Genomic DNA, 25,847 nt, shown 5'->3' on the forward strand with positions numbered 1-25,847 from the left:
AACAAACTTACAAAGATCACTTTTCACAGCAATACCACTTTTCACAGCAGAAGACTTACCAGCTAGCAAGTCTTAGAAGAAAAAAAAAAAGTGCAACCTAAAAAGCAAAAGAAACAATAATAAAAAGACAAGAACATGCAAAGCACCTTATTTGTGTTTCTATTCTGTTTAGGTCCGTAAAGAAGAGACACAACTGTAAATTATTTTTACTACTGAATCAGAAAAAACCCTACATAAATAGATTACAGTGATTTGAACATGTGCATATTTATGTGTTTTTCCTGAAGTTAATTAAGAATTTTAGGAAAAATTGTCAGCGTGGCCACCAGCAAGAGTTGGTGGCCACATTCCGATGCCATCAAAAATGTGTTGTGAGAACCTTGATCAAAAGGACATACAGTGTATACTTGGTAAATCAACTTATCTGTCACAAATTTGGAGAGAAAGGAAAAAAAAGAGCAGCATAGGCTTACCTTGTATCCATTGTCCTCCTTACGGTTATGGGATGCTGTGATCATCACACCAGCTGCAGCTTTGAGCTGCCGAACAGCATAGGGCTGAAAGATGAAAGTAATTCAAGATCACTACTTCTGAGCAGACATACATATATACATAAAGGTGTAAAGTCAGTTAAGGGATAAGTAATACAAGTTCTTAAAATTTCACAAGCTGATTTCAAAGGTATCATTGAACAGTCAGACAATGAGCACACTGTGCCCTGTTATCAGCAATGGGTTGTGCGAGAAAAAGCATGATCAGAGTTACTCTGCTAAATTAACATTCCCATAATAAACGTCCAAAACAGATAATCTCCCGGAGGTTCTCCCAGGCACAAAACTTTTTAACGGTTTATGGTGAAGAAAAGCCTCCACTTAGATTGCACATATTGGAGGACAGAAAAAACTTGAGCAACTATCAAGAAGTCAAAAACCATTCCTATCCATGAAGGACTTCACCAAAATATTTGGTAAGCTAATAAATACAGCTAAAAAGAGATTTTTAAAAAAGTTATAGAAAGAAAAATCACAATCCAGAAGGCAGAGAAACCATCCATCATGGATCAATAGTAATTTTGTTCTTCAATATGGAGGAATTGATTCAGAGGTGCTCAAACTGTGGTCCGCAGTATTCAGGTGGTCCATGGATAGTTTCCTCTAAGGTGTGCACCTGGGCAGCTGCACATGAAAGAATAAAGGGCCACCCACCTTATTAGTGGAGCTACACAGGCGTGGCTCCACTAATTAGATGCCTGCACCCTGGACAAGATGCAGAAGATGCACATGTAAGGTGAGGTGGTGGCCTTGGGGGTATAGAGAATAGGTGGGAGGGGGAAGTGGCATGAGAAGGGGGGGTGGGGGGAATGTGGGATATGCAGGGCTACGGTGACCAGAGAAAGAGGCAACTTTCCCAAGCTCCAGGGCTGCGGCTGCTGGGGAGACTCCCTCCTTCCCAGCCCCAGCCTGGGGGCTGCCACAGCTGGGGAGAGAGGGCACATCCATTGCATTAGAAAGGTAAGCCTACTGATATTAAAATATGGAGTTGTATGCTTTTATTTGTACAACAAAAAAACTTCACTCTTAAGGTTTTTTTATACAGTGCTTTTATCCAAAGCGCTTTAGAATAGTTAGCTAATGGTACAAACAACATTTGGAAAGATCACTAAGTGGTCCTCCAAGACCCTCAGCAATTCTCAAGTGGTCTGGGGGAAAAAAGAAAAAAAGTTTGAGAACCGCTGAATGAACTGATAATAGCAAGGTTGTAGATGCTTGTGGTTGGAACCACCTGTGTAACCTAAATTCAATATACTAGGAATGAAGTTTATAAAAAACACACTAGCAAAATTCAGACACTGAGAAACCTAATGGGAATATTTCTTCCCATAGTACCAGTCATGCCCACAAACTGGGGCCCAGTCACTAAAGCAGGCTCATTACATTACAAATGCTGATATAAGTGGAAGCCCCAGTGCAGAAGATATTTAGAAGTTTAAAATGAAGGATTGTTCTCTGCAGTGTATTTTTCATTTCCTTTACCAACCCCTGGGAAGAGTCTACAGGTCCCAATCCTGCAAATGCTCAAACACAAGTAGACCCATTGATCTCACAGAACTACTTACATGTGCAATAATTTCTACAATAAAAAGGTATAAGGGACCTGTTTTCCCATCTTGAATTTTCCTCCAGGGCAGATTGGCAGAGGCCCTGGGGGCAGGGTTGCCTTCCTCTGCAGCATGAGGCACTTGCTGGAGGATTCTCTGCACCTTCAAGTCTTTAAGCCATGATTTGAAGACTTTAATAGGGGCTTGTTACAGGAGTGGGTGGGTGAGATTCTGTGGCCTGTTTCGTGCAGGAGATCACACTAGATGATCATAATGGTCCCTTCTGACCTTAAAGTCTATTCTTCGATATACATTCTGGCATTCTTACAAGAAAAATATATAGCTAAAATTAAGATGACAGCCTTGATGAAATGCTAAAAACATTAGCTGTGATAGAATGAAGTGTAAAAGACTTACCACAAAGGGCGTAGGAACGTATTTTGAAAACAAGTATACAGGTACACCTTTCGCAAGCAGGACTGCTGCAGTAAGCTTTGCAAGTCTATTGAACAGGAAAAATATTCAGTGAATCCTATTATCCACAATACTGTTCTAAAAGCCCCAATCCAAAGAACAAGTACTTTTTCTGCCTTCTCTCAAGATGTTCTTATTATAGAATCATAGAAATGTAGGGCTGGAAGGGACCTTGAAAGGTCATCTAGTCCAGCCCCCTGTACTGGGGCAGGACCAAGTATACCTAGCTAACCCCGACAGGTGCTTTGTCCAACCTGTTTTTAAAAATCTCAAATGACAGTGAGTGTCTAAGGAGCTGCTAGAGACACAAGGCAGGTGGGGTAATATATCTTATCGGATCAGCTTCTGTTGGTGAAAGAAACCAGCTTTTGAGCTTATACAGAGGTCTTCTTAAGGTCTGGGAAAGGTACTGTCACAGCTAAACACAAGGTAGAACAGATTGTTTCACATAAGAATTAAGGTGAAGTGGGCAGTTAACACCTCAAAAAGACATAAGAGGGTTGGTTAGTAGGTTACAGATTGTAGTAATAAACCATTCGTCCAGTATCAGAAGGGTAGCCATGTTAGTCTGGATCTGTAAAAAGCAACAAAGAGCCCTGTGGCACCTTGAAGACTAACATGTATTGGAGCATAAGTTTTCGTGGGGGAATGCCCACTTTGCCAGACATTCACCCATGAAAGCTTATGCTCCAAATACATCTGTTAGTCTTTAAGGTGCCACAGGGCTCTTTGTTGCATTCATTCAGTGTCTTTATTCAGCTGATGACTATTCTTGTCTAGCAAAGTTATGAATTTAAGCTCCCAGGCTTAAATTCTGAAGGTGTTGTGAAGGTTTATTTTGATGAGGAGGACCGATAGGTCAGATATAGAGTGATCATTTTGTGACAATTGTTCACCCACAGGTGATATGGTGTTTTTGTCTTAACACTTTTCAGTGTGAGTTCATTCGAAAAAGTACTTGTCTGGTTTCACCCACGTAGTTGCTGTTGGGGCATTTAGTGCACTGGATGAGATATACTATGTTGTGAAAGACATGTGAAGGACTCATGGATCTTGAAAGGTGTGTTGGGGGGTAGAGGGGGAAGAGAGAATTAATTGTTGTAGGAATGGAGATATGTCTACAGGTTTTGCATCTGTTCTGTCAGTGTCTAATGCCACTTTGAGATGACGTGTCTCGGCCTGCAGGGAGCTTGCTTCTGATGAGCTTAACAAGGTTGGGTGTGTGTGTGTTGGGGGGGTGTTGACTGAAGGCCACAAAAGGGGGTTTGAGAAAGATTTCTCTTTCAGGATGTGGTCATCACCAAGTATGGGCTGCAACTCTTTGATGACACCCCCTGTATGTGTTCCTGTGTGGGGTGGTAGGTGACAACTCAGAGCATAGGCGCTGGCTCCGTGGGTGCTCTGGGGCTGGAGCACCCATGGGGAAAAATTAATGGGTGCCCTGCACCCACCAGCAGCCAAGCTCCCCCCCGCCGTGCCCCACCTCCCCCTTCAGCACGCCACATCCCTGCTTCTCCATCTACTTCCCAGTGCTTCCTGCCTTGCCGCTGCCAAACAGCTGTTTGACGGCGTGCTAGGAGGGAGGGGGAGAAGCAGGAACGTGGCACGCACAGGGGAGGAGGCGGGGAAGAGATGGTTCTGGAGCGGGGATTTGGGGAAGGTGTTGGAATGTGGGTGGAAGGGGGCGGGGGCAGAGAGGGGTTCAGCACCCATCAGCGGGAGAAGAAGTCAGTGCCTATGACTCAGAAGGATGTCGTCTGAGGTTCCCATAGACTATTTGGGTGGCCTGTTCCATGATGCTGCTATCTACTTCTCTAGCAGAGTGTCCTCGTGTGAGGGGGTCCTAGGGTGCAACCTTGATTGCAGGACCACGGATGTCCTCCAAACCCACCAAGCTGGGTTGTCCCGCTCACTGTGATGCTGATGTCAAGCTACAAACTTCTGAAAGGCACTACACTTACACAGACATCCACAGGCAGGGACACACCCAACTACTGCGTTACACAAATGATCTCACAGCCACTCATGAACCAATAGGGAGGTGCCAGCCAATTTCCCCCCAGCTCCAGCCCCCAGAACTGTACCGTCTAGCAATTAGTTCACCACTTCTTCACAGGAAAGTGGACATGCACCAGCCTTTGTAACCTAAGCCAATTTCCCAAGCACTTTAGACAAACTCATTGGTAATGATAAAACATTAAGTTAATTAACTACAGAAAGACAGCTTTTAAGTAATTTTAACGCAGTAGGCATAAAGGTCAGAAATAGTTACCTTAAAAAATAAAAAATAAACATGCTTTTTAAATCCTTGACTTTTAGTCTAAGCAAGTGTTGAAGCAAACAGGTTTTCTCACCGTGACAGATGGTACAAGCAGGTTACAGTTCCTCAATACACAGGCTGGGACTACTTTCCAGCCTGGAACCAAATTTCCCCAGTTTCAAGTCTTTGTCCTTCAGACATTCTTTCAGGTGTTGAGTTGGGGAGGGGGAGGCGACAGAAAGAGGCTAAGTCATGATGTCACTGTCTCTCTTTTATATTTTCTTCCAGCTTGCCGGAATGATCTTTGCTGTGACGTGGGTTAGTCCACCCCTACGGCATACATGCCTTCTCCGAGAAGTCTTAGTATAACAGATTGTGTGTTGATGAGCCATTAATGCTGTCTGGCTATTGATGGCTTCTCTTTTATTATAACAAAGGCTGGCTGTGGATGTTCCCAACCTCACAACATATGTCAGTAACATATATAGTAATACTTCATAAATTCACATATAATGATAGCACATACAACCCAACAGTTATTATTATTCAACAGATCATGATACCTCACAAGGTATAATTTGTACAAAACACACCATAATATCACAGTGGTGAATATGGGGGTTCCAGGTGACACTTTGAGGTACAGAGTGTCATATCTTGTTTGAAGAAGGTGGTTTAAGGGCGTGTCTTGGACTTTCTCCTTGGAGCATATTCTGAGGTAAACTTGAGTACCTGGCTGTAGATAACCATCCCCCCACACCAAGAAATGTTATTAGATCTGTGAAGATAAGTACGGTGATCCATAGGTTTCTTGTATATAGTGTTTGCAGGGTTCCATTGCTCAAGTTGATCATGGTGTCCAGGAAGTTGACACTGCTTTGGGAGCGTTGTAGAGAGTTTCACAGATGGTTGTTGAAGTTATGGTGGAAATTTAGGTCATCTGTACAGAGGATGAACACATCATCAATGTATCTCAAGTACATCATTGGTTTCATGGTGCATTTGTCCAGAAATTCTTCCTCGCGGTGACCCATTAAGTGGCTGGCATATCTGGGAGCCAGTCCAGTACACAAGGTTTGAATAAAGTGTCTGTTGAATGTAAAATGATTGTAAGTGAGGATGAAATGGATAAGTGTGGCAATGTATTTGAGGTGGATATCTGAGAGTTGTTCATTGGTCTTGTAGATATTTGAGGCAGGCAGCAATGCAAATCAGGGTTACTGATGTTGATAGATAGGGAGGTGACATCCGTGGTGACCTGGACAGTGTTCTGAAGGAGGCTGTTAACGTTATGGAGCTTCTGGTGGAAGTTGGCAAGTCCTGGATAAAACCGGCCCTTTATGTGGAGAACTGTTTGAGGATGTTTTTTGAGAGTACTGATATTCCTTCAGTAAGAGTGTTGTAGCCAGATAAGGAAAACCATATAGATCCATCTTATGTGTGTATCTTGGGAAGCATGTACTAGGTCCCTGGAGGGGAAAGGGTTCACAAAGGGTGAGGTTGTAGAGATTCTCTTGGAGTTGTTTGGAGAAGAAAGGATTGGATGATATCCTTAAACTCCTGGGTGAATAGTAGTGTGCAATCTTCTTTGATTTCTTTATAGTAGGTGATGTCAGAGTTGTCGGTTGGCCTTGTTGATGTAGTCATTCAGATTGAGAACTACGATAGCTCCTCTTATCTACTGGTTCGATCACTATCTTGTGGCTGGATTTCATGGACTGTATAGCTATCCTCTCAGCAGTGGAGAGATTATGCTGGATGTGATGATGTTAATGATTTCAGGCAATTTTTTTCCTGAAGCAATCAAAATAATGATCAAGTATGTGGTTTTGTTCTCTGTCAGGAGTCCAGTCAGACGTTTCTTTTTTCTTATGACTATCGGTGCAGACGTGGTAGTTGTGGGTGGTGTAGTCTGTTGTGAAAGAATTCTTCTAGTTCTCCACATTAGTATGGTATCAGGTTCTGTGATGGAGAAGATCAGTCCCTTTGCAAGTACAGAGAATGTGGCTCTAGTTAGGGGTTTTCTTGATAAGTTGATGATGATAGGGTGTCACTCAGTATCCACGTGATGAGTCCTGATTTCTCTCGGAGATGATGTTCTGTGGGTTGTGGAGTTGTAGTTGGATCCCCCTTTTTGTGTTGGATGGCTGTCATCAGGTTTTTTGATATTTTGGGTTTCTTGCATGATCTCCAGGCAGGTTTCCTTGGTCATCGTTCCAGTGTGTGGGAAGCATGTGATGATTTCTTGTTTGAGATAGTTCTTTCTGGAGAGGTGAGGTACAGGAGATGGTTCCTCAGTTTCTTCTGAAGTCCTTCTGCAGAGCTGTTCAGCATATTTGAAGTTTTATGTTGGGATCAGAGGGTTATAGATAGTGACTCCTCTAGAGATGACGTTTTGTTTCTTGCATTTGCTCAAGAATTCAATGTAACTGGGAAGTTTGGTTTCCTTTTTCTTCAAGTTGTGGAAGAGTTGTGATATTCAGCATACATAATTTACATCATCTTGGAATGGATAAAGTGTTTTCCATGCATGTTGATTTCTAATTCCCTCTAATCTCATTCGTGAGTATTATAACACACATACAGCATTCATTAAATCAGCCCTATTCATATGTTACATGTTAGCATCAAAGCTGAACGTGCATATAACAACAAAACCATCAATAAGTCCACATAACAAACCTAAATCATATGACATTATTGTAACCCTCACTTCACTAGTCTCCCACTTTCATCCACTGTTTGATCCTTTCACTAACTGCGACATGACTATAATTAGATTGTAAAAACTCTTTGAAGCAGTTTTTTGTCATTTTATTTGCTTGTAAAGCACCTTGCAATCAACATCACAGTCAAAAGACATACAAAGTTCAAAGCCTCCGGTTGTTTGAGAACCATATCTGATCACAGAAACACAATTCTAAGCTCCACGGTACATGTTTCAAAAACGCCAAATTCCTACAACAAAAGCCTTTCAAGGGGTAAAAATAGATCTTGGTAACCAACAGAGGTTGGCAGTTTTTAATGTTGTTTAGCAGTTTTAGGTGATTCTGATAAAGTAGATCAATAAACTACTCCTAAAATAAACTTCAATAGGCCAGCAATCTCTCTTATTCTCATCAGTCTAAAAACAGCTACAGAAATTCACACAGTCATTAGCTTTACTGCCAGACAGACAGAACTTATTTTAAAATAATCCTTAGGGCTAGGGAAACTTAAGTTCAATTTCAAAAAACAGTTTCTTGTCTTTGAAACAACAAACTTCACAGGTATTTATAACCAGAAAATTATTTGCACTTTGATCATTAAAAATGATGGGGGGGAGTCACTGTAAGTGAACAAGCAGGCTATGAAAATTAAGGATCCATACCATGTTTACTTTGGTCACTTTGACAGTGAAGTGTAATTTACATTTTTTAATCATGTGATAGTGTAATAGTAAGTGTACTGTAACATACTGCAAAGCAAGTGTCTCAGTAACATGATCAAGTGAGAATTAATGATGTTACAGGAATTCTCTCTGCATTTCAAACCATATATTACCCAAGTAAAAAAAAGACAAGGATAGTAAATCAGTTTTTTAAAGTAGTCTACCAGCCTGGCTGAGCTATTTTAGTAAAATCAGCAACATTAAGCACGTTTACGTTTGTAGAAGTTTGGATTTTTTTAAGCATGAAATTAGAAAAAAGACTCCTAATTTGTTTGAGTGTGTTAATGCCTGCATACTGCTGAGACTAATCAGTGTATGATGCTACAAGAGGTATCACAATAGTTACATAGGACTGAAGGAGAATTACTCCTGTTCCACTGTGAAAGTTTAAATCAGATGTGTAGTCTGACAGAGTCAGGACTACAGTTTTGCAATAAAACTCAATACAGACACACTGATAACCAGTCATGCAGTTTTTTGATGTATTCAAGTTAAGGATTTAGCATTTTTAGTTTCCTTTCACACTTAAGTCTCAAACACATGATTTCTGCATCATGTGACTGTCTTACTGTTTAGAGTGCTTGTGCATTTAGACGGCACACTCTTTAGGGGCAAGGACTGTCTTTGTTATGGGTCTGTACAGCGCCTAGCACTAGGGGTCCATGATTAGGACTCTTAGGCACTATGGAAATATAAATAGATAATACACTAAATTCCTGATGAATTCCCCATATGAAGAGAAACATTCTAAGCCATACTTAAAATTCTAGTCTTTCAAATGGAATCAATCCTCATACCTCTTACTGCTGCAGCTGCTTGTCACCTGACCTCGCGTGTCATATCCAACAACGAAGCCTCTCTGCCTGAAGTCTGAAAAACATCTCTCAAGGTATTTGTACATTCCCTGCAGCAAAACAGAAGCAAGAAGAGTTAGCTCCATTTTAGTGCACACAGCTCAAAGATTACTCTATTTAGAATTCATTGTGCCACAATAATGGGAATAAGACTTTTGCTTCACTAGAACTGGGTTAATGATAAAAAGTGAGTATGAATAAGCATTGGTTCAAACAAACAAAAAATCTGCTTTAATGGTGTTTGCAGTACAAGCATATTTTTGTTCCTAGAGTGTTCACAGAAGAGAAAGGTTGCAGATACCCATGAGAATCTAGTCAGGGAGCAGAAACAGATGACCAGACAGAACGGATAGAAAATTAGGTAACAAATCCTTGAACCAGCAAATACTTGAGATTAATCCACAGGATGAAACATGCTCAAACCATCTGTCAGATAATTGTAAATAATGAACCAATTCATTAAAGAAAAATCTGAATAATTCACACACACAAAAGGGCTACCTTTGTTATATAAATAGTTCACTTAAGTCTTCATGCTTGTGTTTACAGCACAATCTACGGAATAGAATACGTACTAGCTCTCACTTCTTAAGATAATTATCCTTTCAACACTGCACATGACTTTAGAAAATGTGACAACAATCTTTCATGACAAGTGAATTTACACACCTATCCCAATGGCGAAGCAGTTATCCCATAAGTGTATTTAGTTCACTCTGTTTATCTTTAATAGGCTATTTACTACTGATAATGCTAAAATTAAAAATATGTCTAGCATGGTCTGAATATTAAGTTGTTTATGGCAATTATTGCTATGTAGCAAAGGTATCCAGGAGCACTGATGCATCCAGTAAGCACCATTTTGAGTCCCAGTGGTGAGAGGCCCTCTCTTAGAATGACAATGTAAAGCTGCCAGTTCCAAAGTGTTTTCTATAACATCACCATCTTATTGAATCTAGGTAGAACCAACTGGTTTTCTCAAAGCTTCCAGTTTCCTTCAGATAGTGGAGGATATGGGAAATGCACTGCCTGCACTAGAAGACAGAATGGTTACTTACCTTATAGTAACTGTGGTTCTTCAAGATGTCAGCTAACATGCATCTCCAATTCTAAATGACTGATAAGCAGAGGCCCATTTGGAAGATGGGATTGAGGAATCCTGCTTGCCACTAACTGCCTTACAAAATTCAGGTATGTGGATGTTTCTAAAGTACACTCTAGTGGAATAAGCTTTGATACCAGCCAAGTGATAGCAGCTGAAATGCACTGTAATCCATTTAGGTTCAGATATTATCTTGGAAACTACTTGTCCCTTAGAAGCATGAGAAATGGCAACAAAAAAGGAAAGGAAGTGCCTGAAGGGCTCTGTCCTATCACAGGCCTAAAAACATTTAAAGTGGAGGAATTTCTTCTCCACTGGAGAGGAATGGGGTTTTGGAATGAAGACAGTTAGATTGGTTCAAATAAGTGTGACAAGTTCAGAAATAAATTTGAGATGAGGTCTCAACAATCTTTATGGAATATTGTGTGAAGGGTCAGCCATGACAGCTTGTAATTCGGTGGCAGGGGTGTTAATTTGAAGGATCAGCAGTTGACTCCTGGAGAGAGGGAGAGAAGATTCTTTGGGTGGCTTCTGTGAGGAGAGGAAACTCCACTAGGTTCTCAAAAGCATAGAATGTCTCTTTCAGCATAAGAACTAGGAAGGTTACTGACCGTTGTTTTGTTTGTGTTATGTCTAGTCAGGTTAAGTAAGTGTACTGTTATCAAACCAAGCAGTTGGAAGTGTCGTCAATTGATGGGTTTTGGAAGGATGCTGCAAGACCCTCAAAAACAGAATTAGGAAAAGCAGCCAAGATAACCTAATATTTATAGGCACGTAACCTAAGAAGATTAGGGAGGTAAAAAGGGGGCACTAGTGATCCACAGACCCTGATAAATATGGTGTGACAAGAAGGTTTTATGTGTAGCCTCATGCCCTTTTGGGACGCAGGTCCTTGTATATGGAGGTGGTCCAGGTATACACTGCACCCTGTTCCTTATGCATCGGTGATCAATGTCTTTGTAGGCGGTAGTGTGGAAACGGATACCAGCTGGTTTGACCATCTGTTCGGAACTGACAGACTGGGAGCTCTGAGTAGAACTGGCCTGCTTATTTGATGTTTTGCAGTGTGATACATTGACCTTAGCCAGCCTTTAATGCACATAGATGAAGTCTGCTTAGTAATGTCACATATGTGCAAGCTAACATGTGGCTCAGAAGTTTGTGGCAGATTTTTTCTGTGGTATCAATCATCTGGACAGAGCAAAATCTGTACTTGGGGAAATATATTTTTGCTGATTTTGAATAGATTGACATTTCTAAAAACTGATACATAGGGAGATTTTTCATAGTTTACCATGTGGCTCAGCTGTCTGAATTCAGCCAAATCACCCAGATATGGAAAATGTAAATGCCATCTCTCCTTACATGGGCTGCCACAACAATTAGGCATTTTATTAAAAAAAAATTACTGTGGAGAGACCAAATGGCAGCACTTTGTATTGGTAATAACTGGGCCCTACTGCGAATTGTAGATGATCTACCATGGATTGAATGGATTGAGATATGAAAGTGAGTGTTGTGGAGGCAGCAAGCCACAAACCAGTCTTGTGTATGAATAGAACATATGGCAGCAAACATCACCATTCTGAATCTCAAAACTGGATCAGACAAGGCTCCCCTTTCTTCTTTGGAATAAGGTGATATCAAGAACAGAAAACGTCCACTGAATTCCAAAAGGATACCTCTCCCAGGGCTCCTAGAGGAATCAGAGAAGCCACTTTTAGTTAATTTTCATCAGAAGGATCCCTGAAGAGGGATGGGTCGGAGGCAAGGACCAAACTGGATGGAATAGTCCTATTAGACAACTTTCAGCACTTTTTTACTGCAGACAAAGCCTGATGGAAGAAAGGAAGCCAGTATCCAAAAGGTAGTATTTGGGGATTACTTGTCTGATCGATATCAAACCTGATGTCTGAAAAGCAGATGAAAGTAAACCAGAAACTGAGAAAGATTGTCTCCTCCAAGAGGAGCTCTACTTCTTTCCAGGTGGGTATGCAGAAAAACATTGCTGATGGTATGCAGGTGTCTTCTGTATGGATTGCTCTTGGTATTTAAAAGCTTGCAATTTGGGGTAGAGATGTAGATACCCAATGAGCAAAGTGTAGCCCTGGTGCTTTTTAAGGAATGTAACTTCATCTGTATGTGAACACATAAGGGTCCGTGCTCTTAAATGGTAAGTCCTCAACTGAGTTTTACAGCTCCCAAGAGATTCCAGAGGCCTGTAACCATGATTCTCTGCACATAGTCTTCACATAGTCAAGGATCTATGGCTGCCTGTACAGATGCTTTTACCACAAGCTGGCCTTCAGCAATGATGGCTTTTAACTCTGGATTCCTGACGTTCAGCCAAGAAGGGGACACAGTTATCTGATTTAGGATAGGGCATTTTGTAAATAAGGCTTGATAACTGATGAGCAAGTTGAGTGTTGCTGACAAATAAGCCTCTCTTTCAATGATAGCTAATTTCTTTGGGTGTTTGCAAACTGGTCTTGTCCTGGACTGCAGAGACCTCTAAAGAATCCAGTGTTGGACAGATGGTCCAACCATTTTGTGGTATTTGATACTTCATTTCTGCTTTTAGTTGTTGGTGATATGGTTGCTGGTATCTGCCACAGGGGTCTAGGCTGGTTCTAAGATGCCCTCATTAATTCACAGTGCTATTCTTGAAAGAGTGGAAGAATACAGTATTTCAAAAAGCTCACAAGTTTTTGCTTCAATTACTGGGTCTCTATGTTGAGTGTCTCTGCAACATGAGAGTTGCAGCTTCATGGAATGCTCTAAAATCATCAGAAGTCCAGGAGCTGAAGAAACTTGTCAAGAGAGGACAGCGACGGGTCTCTGGGAGAAGATTAAGAAGAGTGTTGCTCAGGATGCTTTAGACCTGTCTGTTCCTCCAGCAGAAGGGAAGTGTGACCTCTATTTGCTGACGTGGTAGGAGGGAGATTTTCTCCTGGCTGCTCTAGATTGAGATCCCCAATATATGCCTATGGCTAAGGTGGAGCATTGTAGGGCTAAAGCTGGTTCTGGTAAGGCTGACCAGGCCATTACCATGGCTAAGGCAGATGAGTCGAGGCTCTGGAGTGTCCCCGTATTTAGGCAGAGACTTTCTCTTGTGCTTTAGGATTGAAGAGAAGACTCCCTGCTAGATAGCAGAGAGATGTGTTCTTCGTGATGGAGATGAGTGATAAGCTTCCTCCAGAGGTGGTGCCAATCTTTGAGGTGACTTCTGTATCATAATGCTGGAGAGGCAAGTGTAGTGTCATTGGTGCTAAGGGCGATGTCAGAGACATGACAAACATCCTCTAATACTGAATTAGCTGGTACCATTAATGCTTCCATTGTCTGTACTGGTTACAGTACAGTGTCTATGCAGGTGCCGATGGCTAATTGCCACTAGTATTGTCAAGTGTAGGCACCAAGTAACTTGTGCCTCTTCAATGGTGAGCTGGAGATAGGGGCAGAGGATGCTGGCTCTATTGAACAAGTGGGATTAGTGCTCTGTATCTGGGAGGAGAGCAAGGGTTTGAACTTCTTGTGGGAAGAAGGCGGGGGGGGGGAGGAAATCAGTGCAAGGAGCAATATCTATCCAATGTTAAGATTTCCCTTGCCTCACTGAGGTGGTGGTACTGGTCCTCTATGCTTGAATGGCTGTTGGTACCAAGGTGGTCTCCAGAGGTCCCATATCAGGGGCACAGAAGAGATCAGATCCATTTAGAGGTTGATCCTTGCTCATGTCTGAATGCCCTTATTGATTGTTTGAGAAAATATAGCTTAAGCTGAGTTTCCCGGGACTTTGCTGCTCATTATAACACTGTTCATTTTCAACCAGGACAATCTGGCCACATGGCTCTTACCAAGATAAAGACAGTTACTGTGGCAGTCTGTAACAGGAATGAGTCCCTGGCAGAACAGACACTGAAACCAAAGGATTCTGAATGTACCATTTTAGGTCCAGACAGGGACGCAAAGAGCTGAGGAAAAGTTTTAAATTTAAAGCTTTTGTGGGGGGAGTTTGGTAACTCAAATCAAAGAAGGAGCTATTTGAAGGGAATTAATCCCAATTTATGAGAGTAATTCTGCTAAGGGGATTTGGGCTGACAACTTGTTCCATCTTACTGCCACAAGTGGTAAGAGAAGAGAGGGATGGTTGCAGCTGCTCTGCCCTTAAAGTAACATTCATGGCCAGGCATGGCCCAATTGACACTGCTGTTCACAGATCCCAATCTCATACACAATGTGCAGGTGCACCTAGACTGGGATTCACACAAACACATATGCTAAGAAGAAAGTTACGGTCTTTCTGCATACTGATGGAATCGTAGACCACGACATCTCACGGCTTGGCTACACTGGAGAGTTGCAGCGCTGGTGATGGCTTTACAGCGCTGCAACTCACACACCGTCCACACTTGCAAGGCACATCCAGCGCTGTATCTCCCTGGATACAGCGCTGGCTGTACTCCACCTCTGCCTGGGGAATAACGACTGCAGCGCTGGTGATGCAGCGCTGCTCCACCACTGTGGCCACCAAAAGCACTGTTATTGGCATCCAGAGGTATTCGGAGGTATCCCAGAATGCCTGCTCAGCCACTCTGCTCATCAGTTCAAACTCTAGTGCCCTGGCCTCAGGTGACCTGCCCTTTAAATGCCCCGGGAATTTTAAAAATCCCCTTCTTGTTTGCTCAGCCAGGTGTGGAGTGCAATCAGTGAATCTTTCCAGGTGACCATGCCTCCACACGCCAAACAAGCCCCAGCATGGAGCAATGGTGAGTTGTTGGACCTCATCAGTGTTTGGGGGGAGGAAGCTGTGCAGTCCCAGCTGCGCTCCAGCAGTAGGAATTATGATACCTATGGGCAGATATCAAGGGCCATGCTGGAAAGGGGCCATGACCGGGATGCGCTGCAGTGCAGGGTTAAAGTGAAGGAGCTGCGGAGTGCCTGTTGCAAAGCCCGTGAGGGAAACCGCTGCTCTGGTGCTGCCCCCACGATCTGCCATTTTTACAAAGAGCGGGACGTGATACTTGGGGGTGACCCCACCGCCAATTCGAGGACCACGATGGACACTTCAGAGCGGGGGAGGGGGGAAGGCGGAGGAGGAGGAAACCGAGAGTGAGGGTACTGGGGTGGAGGGGAGACACCCCGGAGTCCCAGGAAGTATGCAGCCAGGAGGAAGGTAGCTAGTCGCAACAGCCAGTATTTGGTGAAGGACAAGCAGAGGAGCGGGTTCCCGGTAAGCGGCTTTTATTTTCAGGATGGAAAATGTTTCGGGAGAGGAGGGAGGGTTAGGGCTGCATGCATGCATGCCTAGATGTGGAATAGCCCATTGATGTGGGCTATCACGTCGCAGTAATTGGCCTCAGTAAACTCTTCAAAAGTTTCAGCCAGAGCATGGGCAATGCACTTGCACAAGTTTATTGGGAGAGCCACTGTGATCCTTGTCCCAGTCAGGCTAACGCATCCACGCCACTGTGCCGCGATGGGTGGGGGGACCATTGCTGCACACAGGCAAGCTGCATAGGGGCCAAGGCAGAAAAGACGGTTACTCACCTTTGTAACTGTTGTTCTTTGAGATGTGTTGCTCATATCCATTCCAATTAGGTGTGCGCGCGCCGCGTGCACATTCGTCGGAAGATTTTTTTACCCTAGCAACACCAGGCGGGTCGGCTGGGTGCCCCCTGGCGTGGCACCGTTATGGCACCGAATATATAGCCCTGCCGACCCGTCGCTCCTCAGTTCCTTCTTGCCGGCTACTCCGACAGTGGGGAAGGAGAGCGGGTTTTGGAATGGATATGAGCAACACATCTCGAAGAACAACAGTTACAAAGGTGAGTAACTGTCTTTTCTTCTTCGAGTGCTTGCTCATATCCATTCCAATTAGGTGAATCCCAAGCCTTACCTAGGCGGTGGGGTCGGAGTGAGATACTGCAGAATGCAAAACTGTTAAGCCGAAAGCTGCATCGTCTCTGGATTGTTGCACCAGGGCATAATGGGAAGTAAAGGTGTGTACTGAAGACCATATAGCTGCTCGACATATCTCCTCAATATGTACTCGAGCTAAGAAGGCAGCCGACGAGGCCTGGGCCCTGGTAGAATGTGCAGTAATATGACCCAGAGAGGCATGAGCTAGATCACAGCAAGTCCGGATGCACGCCGTTACCCAGGACGAAATCCTCTGAGAAGAGACGGGTTGGCCTTTCATCCGGTCCGCCACTGCAACAAAGAGTTGGGGCGTTTTGCAGAAAGGCCTCGTTCGGTCGATATAGAAGGCGAGAACCCTACGGACGTCAAGCGAATGTAACTGCTGCTCCCTACGAGATGTATACGGTTTGGGGAAGAAGACCGGGAGGAATATGTCCTGGTTGAGATGAAAGGCCGAGACTACTTTAGAGAGGAACGCTGGATGTGGGCGTAACTGCACCTTGTCCTTGTGGAACACCGTGTATGGTGGGTCCACCATCAGAGCCCAAAGCTCAGAGACTCTCCTAGCCGATGTGATGGCTACAAGGAAGGCTGTTTCTCATGACAAATATAGGGGTGAGCTGGTTGCCAATGACTCGAATAGAGGGGACGTAAGTCTTGTCAGGACTAAATTGAGGTCCCAGAAAGGGGTGGGGCGTCGTACTAGGGGGTATAGACGCTCCAAGCCTTTGAGGAACCTCGAGACCATAGAGTGAGAGAAGACGGAGTGAGTACCTTCTCCGGGGTGGAAAGTAGAAATAGCCGCCAAGTGCACTCGCAAAGATGAGATAACGAGGCCTTGCTGTTTAAGATACCAGAGGTAGTCCAAAATAGTGGGGATGGGAACCTCCATGGGTGCGACATTCCACGTTTGACACCAGCAGGAAAACCGCTTCCACTTGGCCAAGTAGACCGAGTGGAAGGTTTTCTGCTACCCAGGAGTACCTCTTGCACTGAGGCAGAGCAGCGTAACTCCGATTGGGTTAACCCTGCAGGAGCCACACCATGAGATGGAGGGATTGCAGGTCTGGGTGGTGAAGCCTGCCGTGGTCCTGCGTTATCAGATCCTGACGAAGGGGTAGGGGGATCGGGCTGGTGTACCAGTGTTGTCGGGGCCATGCAGGGGTGATCAGGATCAGGCGAGCCCTGTATCATAACCTAGTCCCAGATATGGACCTTAGCGTCCAAAATATGAGGGTTAGCATGAAAACCTCCAAGCTTAGTTACCAGCGTGGACCTGGTAAAGCTGCCACCACCCAAAAAATTAGAGTGTTTTGGGGCACTCTGGTCCCCTCAAACCTTCCCTGGGGACCCCAAGACCCCAAGACCCAAATCCCTTGAGTCTCTCAACAAAGGGAAATAAACCTTTTCCCTTCCCCCCTCCAGGTGTTCCTGGAGAGATACACAGACACAAGCTCCGTGAATCTAAACAGAGGGATTCCACCCTCCCCGTTTCCAGCCTTGGAAAACAGAAGTACGAGAGCTAATCTCTTTCCCCCTCACCCAGAGGGAATGCAAAGTCAGGCTAGTAATCTAACACACACAGATTTCCCCCTGACTTCTTCCTCCCACCAATTCCCTGGTGAGTACAGACTCAATTCCCTGCAGTTCCCCACTAAAGAAAAACTCCAACAGGTCTTAAAAAGAAAGCTTTATATAAAAAGAAAGAAAAATACATAAAAATGGTCTCTCTGTATTAAGGTGACAAATACAGGGTCATTTGCTTAAAAGAATATTGAATAAACAGCCTTATTCAAAAAGAATACAATTCAAAGCACTCCAGCAACTAAAGACATGTAAATACAAAAAAACATAAATCACTATCTGATCTTTTGTACTTACAACTGGGAAACAGAAGATTAGAAAGGCAGGAGACAGAAAAAATCACTTCTCATAGCCGAGAGAGTACAGGCAGAAGACCAAAGAACAAAAGACTCACACACCAACTTCCCTCCACCCAGATCTGAAAAAGTCTGGTTTCCTGATTGGTCCTCTGGTCAGGTGCTTCAGGTTACTTTTTTTTCAGGTGAAAGAGACATTAACCCTTAGCTGTCTGTTTATGACACCCTGTCCCTGCGAAGCTTTACGAGAACCCTGTGCACCATCGGGAAGGGTGGAAAGGCATAAAGCAGGTGGTTCGCCCAAGAGATTAGGAAGGCATCCAATATTGAGCCCGGGGTGAGACCTTGGAAGGAGCAGAACCTCTGACACTTCCTGTTGTTGCGGGAAGCGAAGAGGTCTATGTGGGGAAAGCCCCACTTCTGGAAGATGGAATGTACAATGTCCGGGTGAAGCGACCGCTCGTGGGAGAGAAAGCGTCTGCTGAGATGGTCTGCTAGAGTGTTCCGGACCCCTGGGAGGAAGGACGCTACAAGGTCTATAGAGTGGGCTATGGAAAATTCGCACAGTTGGATCGCCTCCTGACAAAGGGGGGAGGATCGAGTCCCTCCCTGCTTATTTATGTAGTGCACTGCTGTTGTGTTGTGCGTAAGCACTAGAACACAATGGCCCTGCAGATGATGTTGGAACGTCTGGCACGCGAGGCCGACTGCTCTCAGCTCCCGGACATTTATGTGCAACGCTAGCTCTTGAGATGACCAGAGGCCTTGCGTGCGACGATGGCCTAGGTGTGCCCCCCAGCCGAGAGACGACGCGTCCGTCGTTAGGGATACTGAGGGCTGTCTCGGTTGGAACGGCATTCCTGCACACATCAGGGAACATGTTAGCCACCAGTTGAGGGAGCCTAAAAAGCTCTGAGGAACGGTGACAACCATGTCTATGGCGTCCCTGCCTGGGCGGTAAACTGAGGTGAGCCAGGTTTGAAGGGGCACAGATGTAGTTTGGTGTGCTTGGTTACAAAAGTGCATGCGCCATGTGACCGAGAAGGCTGAGGCAGATGCGGGCCGAGGTCATCGGAAAAGTTTGGGGGCTTTCTATAACCGAAATTAGTGCCCGAAACCGCGGTAGTGGAAGGCAGGCTGTTGCGAGTTTGGAGTCTAGAATGGCCCCAATGAATTCTATTCTTTGAGTGGGCACTAGAGTAGACTTCTCTAGATTGATCATCAGGCCCAACCGCTCGAATAGGTCCGTGATGATGGCAACATGCCTGGTGACTTGGGCCTCGGAGGTCCCACGAATAAGCCAATCGTCTAGGTAAGGAAAGACGTGTATTCGCCGATGACGGAGGAAGGCGGCCACTACAGCCATGCACTTTGTAAACACCCGCGGGGCGGTAGAGAGGCTAAACAGAAGGACCGCAAATTGAAAATGTTGATGGTGCACCATAAACCGTAGGTACTGTCTGTGAGGAGGGTAAATGGCGATGTGAAAGTCTGCGTCCTTCATGTCGAGAGCAGCGTACCAGTCTCTGGGATCCACAGATGGGATGATGGTCCCCAGGGACACCATACGGAACTTCAACTTCTTCAGAAAGACGTTGAGTCCACGCACGTCCAGGATGGGACAGAGACCTCCTTTTGCTTTGGGGATTAGGAAATATCGGGAGTAAAATCCTTTGCCCCTGAATTCCTCCGGTACCTCCTCTATAGCTCCGATGGAAAGGAGCGTACGAACCTCTTGCCAGAGAAATTGCTCGTGAGAGGGGTCCCTGAAGAGGGAGGGTGGGAGAGAGGGGGCGTGTCATAAACAGATAAAAGTTAATGGCACAGAAGTACTTTATATCTTTGACTATAAAGGGTTAACAAGTTCAGTAAGTCTGGCTGTCACCTGACCAGAGGACCAATCAGGAGACAGGATACTTTCAAATCTTGAGGGCGGGAAGTTTGTGTGTGTGATGTTAGAATTTGGTTGTTGTTCACTCTGGGGGCTCAGAGGGACCAGATGTGCAACCAGGTTTCTCTCCAATCTCCCTGATACAGGTTCTTATAGATCCAGAATAGCAAGTACGAGGTAGATAAAGCGAGTTAGGCTTATGTTTGTTTTCTTTATTTGCAAATGTGTATTTGGTTGGAAGGAGTTCAAATGTGTATTTGGCTGAAAGGAGGTCAAATTGGTATTTTGCTGAAAAGATTTTAATTTGTACTTGTATACTTAGACTGGGAGGGTATTCCCAGTGTCTATAGCTGAAAGACCCTGTACCTATTCCATTTTAAATTTACAAAGCTAATTTTTAACTGTTTTTCTCTTTAATTAAGAGTTTCTTGTTTAAGAACCTGATTCTTTTTTTATTCTGGTGAGACCCCAGGGGACTGGGTCTGGATTCACCAGGGAATTGGTGGGGAGAAAGGAGGGAAGGGGGAGAGAGAGGCTAATTTCTCTGTGTCAGGATTATTTTCTCTCTCGGGAAGAGTCTGGGAGGGGGAAACAGAAGGAGGGAGGAAGGTGAATTATCTTCTCTGTCTTGTGATTCAGGGAGTTTGAATCACAGTGATCTTCCAGGGTAACCCAGGGAGGGGAAGTCTGGGAGAGGCAACGGTAGGGGAAAGGGTTTTCTTTCCTTGTGTTAAGATCCAGAGGGTCTGGGTCTTGGGGTTCCCCAGACAAGGTTTTGGGGGGGATCAGAGTGTACCAAACACTGGAATTCCTGGTTGGTGGCAGCGCTACAGGTCCTAAGCTGGTAATTGAGCTTAGAGGAATTCATGCTGGTACCCCATCTTTTGGATGCTAAGGTTCAGAGTGGGGAATTGTACCATGACAGGGCGAAATAAATTGGAGGTGGTATCCAAATTCCACCGTGCGTAGGATCCGACAATCCGAGGTTAATTGGGCCCACGCAGGGAGGAAAGAGGAAAGGCGGTTGAAAAACTGAAGGGGATCCTAGGGAAGGACTGGTGCTCTGCTCTTGGGCGCACCTTTAAAAGTTCGGTTTGGGGCCCGCTGATGGTTTGGTGGGACCGTTATTCTGGCCCCCTTGGGAACCCGATTGCCGTCTGCAGTTCCTGTGACCACGCCTTCTGCCAAAGTCTTGTCGTGGCCTGGGTGGGGGATAAGGGCACTGAGGCTGGGTACGGAAGCACCTCCGTTGGGTTTGCGGAGTATGCATCCCGAGGGAACGCATGACAACGCGATTATCCTTGAGACTCTGGAGTTTAGGGTCCGTTTTCTAAGAGAAAAGGCCCTGTCCATCAAACGGAAGGTCCTGGATAGTATGTTGCAGTTCAGGAGGTAGGCCATGATATCCTCCGCATTGTAATTCCCGAGGCCACGGTTCTGGCTGCCGAATCAGCAGCATCGAGTGAGGCCTGCAGGGAAGTCCGTGCTACTTTCTTCCCTTCCTCCAGAAGGGCCTGGAATTCCTGGCGGGAGTCCTGTGGGACCAGTTCAGCGAACTTACAATTATAATACCTGGCAATCGGTGGGTATCTGCTGAGCAGGGCCTGTTGGCTAGCCACCCGCAGTTGGAGGCCTCCGGTGGAGTAGATTTTTCGTCTCAATAGGTCCATCCGTCTAGCCTCCCGCGATTTCAGGGCAGGGGCTTGCTGGCCATGGCGCTCTCACTCATTCACAGATTGAACGACCAGAGAGCATGGAGGAGGATGGGTATATAAGTATTCGTACCCTTCAGAGGGTACCACGTATTTCCTTTCCACGCCTCTGGCCGTGGGAGGGATAGACACCGGAGATTGTCAAATGGTGTCCGCTTTGGCTTGGATGGAACGGATGAATGGCAGAGCCACGCGAATTGGTGCATCCGCCGACAGTATGTCTATGACCAGGTCTTCCACCTCCGGGACCTCCTCCACCTGGAGATTGATATTTAAGGCGACTCACATCAGAAGGTCCTGGTGGGCTCGGAGGTCGATCGGGGACGGGCCCGATGAAGTACCACCGGCTACTGCCTCCTCTGGTGAAAAGGAGGATGACAGACCCGGCATGACTGGCTCATTTAGTGACTCCTGTTCCTGAGGAGCATCAGGGTCCAGGAACACCTGAGAGTCCGGCGCCAGAGCCGATTCGTCTGTACCCGCTGGAGGAGGGCGGCTAACAGTGGCCTCTGGTGCGCGATGTTCTGACGGGGCGGAACGAGATGGTACCATGGGTTCGCCTTCGGCCTGGTGATATGCCCAAGGAGTCCAGAAGGACCACTGAGGCACTTGTTCTGGGCCCTGAGCCTCCTGGAAGACACGGCTATGCGTCTCTGAATCCCCGTAGGCGGCGCTATCAGCGTGCGAAGACTCAGATGGGTGCTGCGACGGCCATGGCGGAGCAGAGAGCACGTGAGGAGGAGCCCTGTGCGCAGAGTACCGTACATCGTGCTGCACCGGAGAGCAGTACCGGGAGTCGTACCGGTGCCGAGAGCGTGACCGGGACCTGCAACCAGCGCGGTGTCGGGAGGTTGACCAGGATCATGAAGCTCTATGGTGAGAGTGGCTGCAGCGTGAACGGTGCCAGGAGCTGGACCACCGTCTGGAATATTGGTCCAGAGAGCGGGATCTTGAGTGGTGCCGCGAGTACAACCGGTACCGAGAAGGAGATCGGTACTGGGACTGCGAGCGGCGCCTAGAACGGGACCGGTGGCGAGACCAGGAGCGTTGGCGAGACCTCGATCTTGAGTGCTGCCTGCCTGCGGCATCAATGGAAGGTGGCCTGACCAGGGCAGGCTTCCCTGTTGATGTAACAACCTGCACCAGCGGTGCCGGGGGTTGAGGCAGGGTGGGCTCTGTTAGGGCAATGAGTTCCTCGCTGTTGAAAAAGTCTCTGGTGTGGTGGGAACGATAAGCTCTACCGAGGTGTCCCGCGCAGCTGTCATGCACCGGACTCGACGGCTCTTGCATGGCCGGAATCAACGGTGCCGAGATTGCCGGTGCCGTGGCAGTTGCTGGTGCCGGGCGGCTTGGTTTCAGCTGCTGCTCAGACTGCGGTGCAGATATTGGAGCCACAGGAGCTTTGAGCTTTCTGGCACACAGGGAGAGGGAGCGGTGCCTGGCTGGCTTCTGGGCCGGTGCCGGCTGGTGCCGGGATGTCTTCGCAGTGCTGGCACTCTCCAGTGCCAAGGCACTTCTCCCTGGCGCAGACTGTGCGGCACTCGGTGCCAAAGATGGAGGAGTGAGGGCTGCCTCCATTAGGAGCTGCTTAAGGCGAAAGTCCCGCTCCTTTTTTGTCCACGGCTTAAACGACTTGCAAATCCGGCACTTATCTGCACGATGGGATTCCCCCAGGCACTTTAGGCAGGAGTTGTGGGGGTCTCCCGTTGGCATCGGCCACTGGCAGGCCGAAAACGATTTGAAACCCGGTGAACCAGGCATGGGCCTGGGCACTGGGAGAGGGGAAGGGGCTAATCCCCAACCCTCTGAACTATATACACTAACTACGTTTACAAAAGGGTATTAAAAATATTAACTACAACTATAAAACTAAACTATATACACAATAAGTACTAGAACGAGTGAATAGCTAGGGAAGTGGAGATCAGCTAAGCCGCGCTCCACTGTTCCAACGTCCGACACGGGCGGTAAGAAGGAACTGAGGAGCGGACGGGTCGGCAGGGGTATATATTCGGTGCCATAACGGTATCACGCCATCGGGCACCCAGCTCACCCACTGGGTGTTGCTAGGGTAAAAATCTTCCGACTAACGTGCACACGGCGCACGCACACCTAATTGGAATGGATATGAGCAAGCACTCAAAGAAGAACCCACATTGCTGTAGAAGGCCCTCCCGCTCTTCCCAGGTGACCCGCAGCAGCGAGATATCATCCAGGATCAACTCCTGTGGAAAATGTTGGGAGAGTGTTCAGTGTAGGTGCCCTCTGCAGCTGTTTGCTTTCCCCGATGCACTGAAACCCCAGTACAGCCCTGAAGCAGTCTCCCTTACTCACCATTTCGGGGCTCCTGTGGGTTATGTGCGCTCTCTTTGATATGAGAAAAGACTGTAAACTCCTTCACTGTGTGGGAATAACTGTCTGATGTGATATAAACAATGCTGCCTCTGTTAACTGTTGCCTTTTCTGCCTTTCCACAAGCAACCTTGAGTTCTCGGCTGCCTGTTTTATCAACAGCTCATAGACTCCAAAACCTCTGGAAGAAGCCGAAAAAAACAAAGACGACCAGCTGCAAGCAGTTATGGATCACTCTGCCAGAGAGAATCAAAAAGTGCAGCACTGGAGACAAAGGGAAAGCAGGATCCGCCAGAAAAACGCAGCGGCCAGGAAGAAAAGCACAAAGCAGCTGATAAGCATCCTGGCACGCCGAGCGGACTCTATCCAGGCACTCGTAGCCATGCAGACAGAACACTACCGTGCCGGCCCCGCCCTGTCCCAAAAGCTCTTTCCCTTGTGCCCCAATGTCAGCTCAAAACACCCTTCCCCTGCATCCAGGTTCTTACCACCACCAGCTGCCTCCGACACCTGTACGTTCACCAACCAGCCCTGAGAACTATGACCCTTACCCTCTGCACTCAACCCCCATCACCATGCAGTATAGGCATCCTGAAGTGCAGCAGTCATTGCACAGCACTCCAGACAGGACATATTCAAACCTGTGACTGTACAGTTCCCCACCACACCTCCCTGCCTTTTCAGGTTCCCAAAATGTTGTGTGTCCGTCAATAAAGTTATTTTCTTTTCAATAAATGAATTCTTGGCTTTGAAAACGGTCTTTATTATTGCAGAAAGTCAAAGATACCTTAGCCCAGAAAAGAAACAGGCACTGCAAATCAGCTTCGGAAACACAGGTTCCTACTAACATTGTAACTGCTGCACTTCACTCCCGTGCAAGGCACCAAACATCACTGTTGGTTTTCAGCCTCAAATTCCTCTCTCAAGGCATCCCTAATCCTTGAAGCCCTGTGCTGGGCCTCTCTAGTAGCCCTGCTCTCTGACTGTGCAAATTCAGCCTCCAGGCGTTGAACCTCGGAAGTCCATGCCTGACTGAATCTTTTATCCTTCCCTTCACAAATATTATGGAGGGTACAGCACGTGGATATAACCGCAGGGATGCTGCTTTCCCCCAAGTCTAGCTTCCCATACAGAGATCTCCAGCACCCCTTTAGACGGCCAAAAGCACACTCCACAGTCATTCGGCACCGGCTCAGCCTGTAGTTGAACCGGTCCTTGCTCCTGTCAAGCTTCCCTGTATATGGTTTCATAAGCCAAGGCATTAACAGGTAAGCGGGGTCTCCAAGGATCACAATGGGCATTTCAATGTCCCCTAATGTGATCTTCCGGTCTGGGAAAAAAGTCCCTGCCTGCAGCTTCCTGAACAGGCCAGTGTTGCGAAAGATGCGTGCATCATGCACCCTTCCAGGCCAGCCTATGTTAATGTCAATGAAACGCCCATGGTGATCCACAAGCACCTGGAGAACCATAGAGAAATACCCCTTCCGATTAACATACTTGGATGCTAGGTGGGGTGGTGCCAGAATAGGAATATGCGTCCCGTCTATTGCCCCTCCACAGTTAGGGAAACCCATTTGTGCAAAGCCATCCACAATGTCCTGCACGTTCCCCAGAGTCACGGTTCTTCTAAGCAGGATGCGATTAAAGGCCCTGCAAACTTGCATCAAAATGATTCCAACGGTCGACTTTCCCACTCCAAACTGGTTTCCGACGGATCGGTAGCTGTCTGGAGTTGCCAGCTTCCAGATTGCAATAGCCACCCGCTTCTCCACTGGCAGGGCAGCTCTCAATCTCGTGTCCTTGCGCCACAGGGTGGGGGCGAGCTCAGAACACAGTCCCATGAAAGTGGCTTTTCTCATCCGAAAGTTCTGCAGC

General features: G+C 46.4%; 1 protein-coding gene across 3 annotated transcripts in view; it reads right to left on the minus strand.

Moving 5' to 3' along the window:
* The window catches only part of PGM2L1 (phosphoglucomutase 2 like 1), a 92,245-nt gene that overhangs the window by 26,684 nt on the left and 39,714 nt on the right, over window positions 1-25,847 (minus strand). For all 3 annotated transcript variants that reach the window (XM_030556724.1, XM_030556732.1, XM_030556740.1), the window contains 3 exons: window positions 9,060-9,166; window positions 2,516-2,600; window positions 474-557 (listed from right to left, as the gene is read on the minus strand). In XM_030556724.1, the coding sequence (XP_030412584.1) occupies window positions 474-557; window positions 2,516-2,600; window positions 9,060-9,166 (276 nt within the window). The remainder of the gene's footprint in view (window positions 1-473; window positions 558-2,515; window positions 2,601-9,059; window positions 9,167-25,847) is intronic.

Source organism: Gopherus evgoodei, chromosome 1 (genome assembly GCF_007399415.2).
Source record: "Gopherus evgoodei ecotype Sinaloan lineage chromosome 1, rGopEvg1_v1.p, whole genome shotgun sequence".
Taxonomy (NCBI): Eukaryota; Metazoa; Chordata; order Testudines; family Testudinidae; genus Gopherus; species Gopherus evgoodei.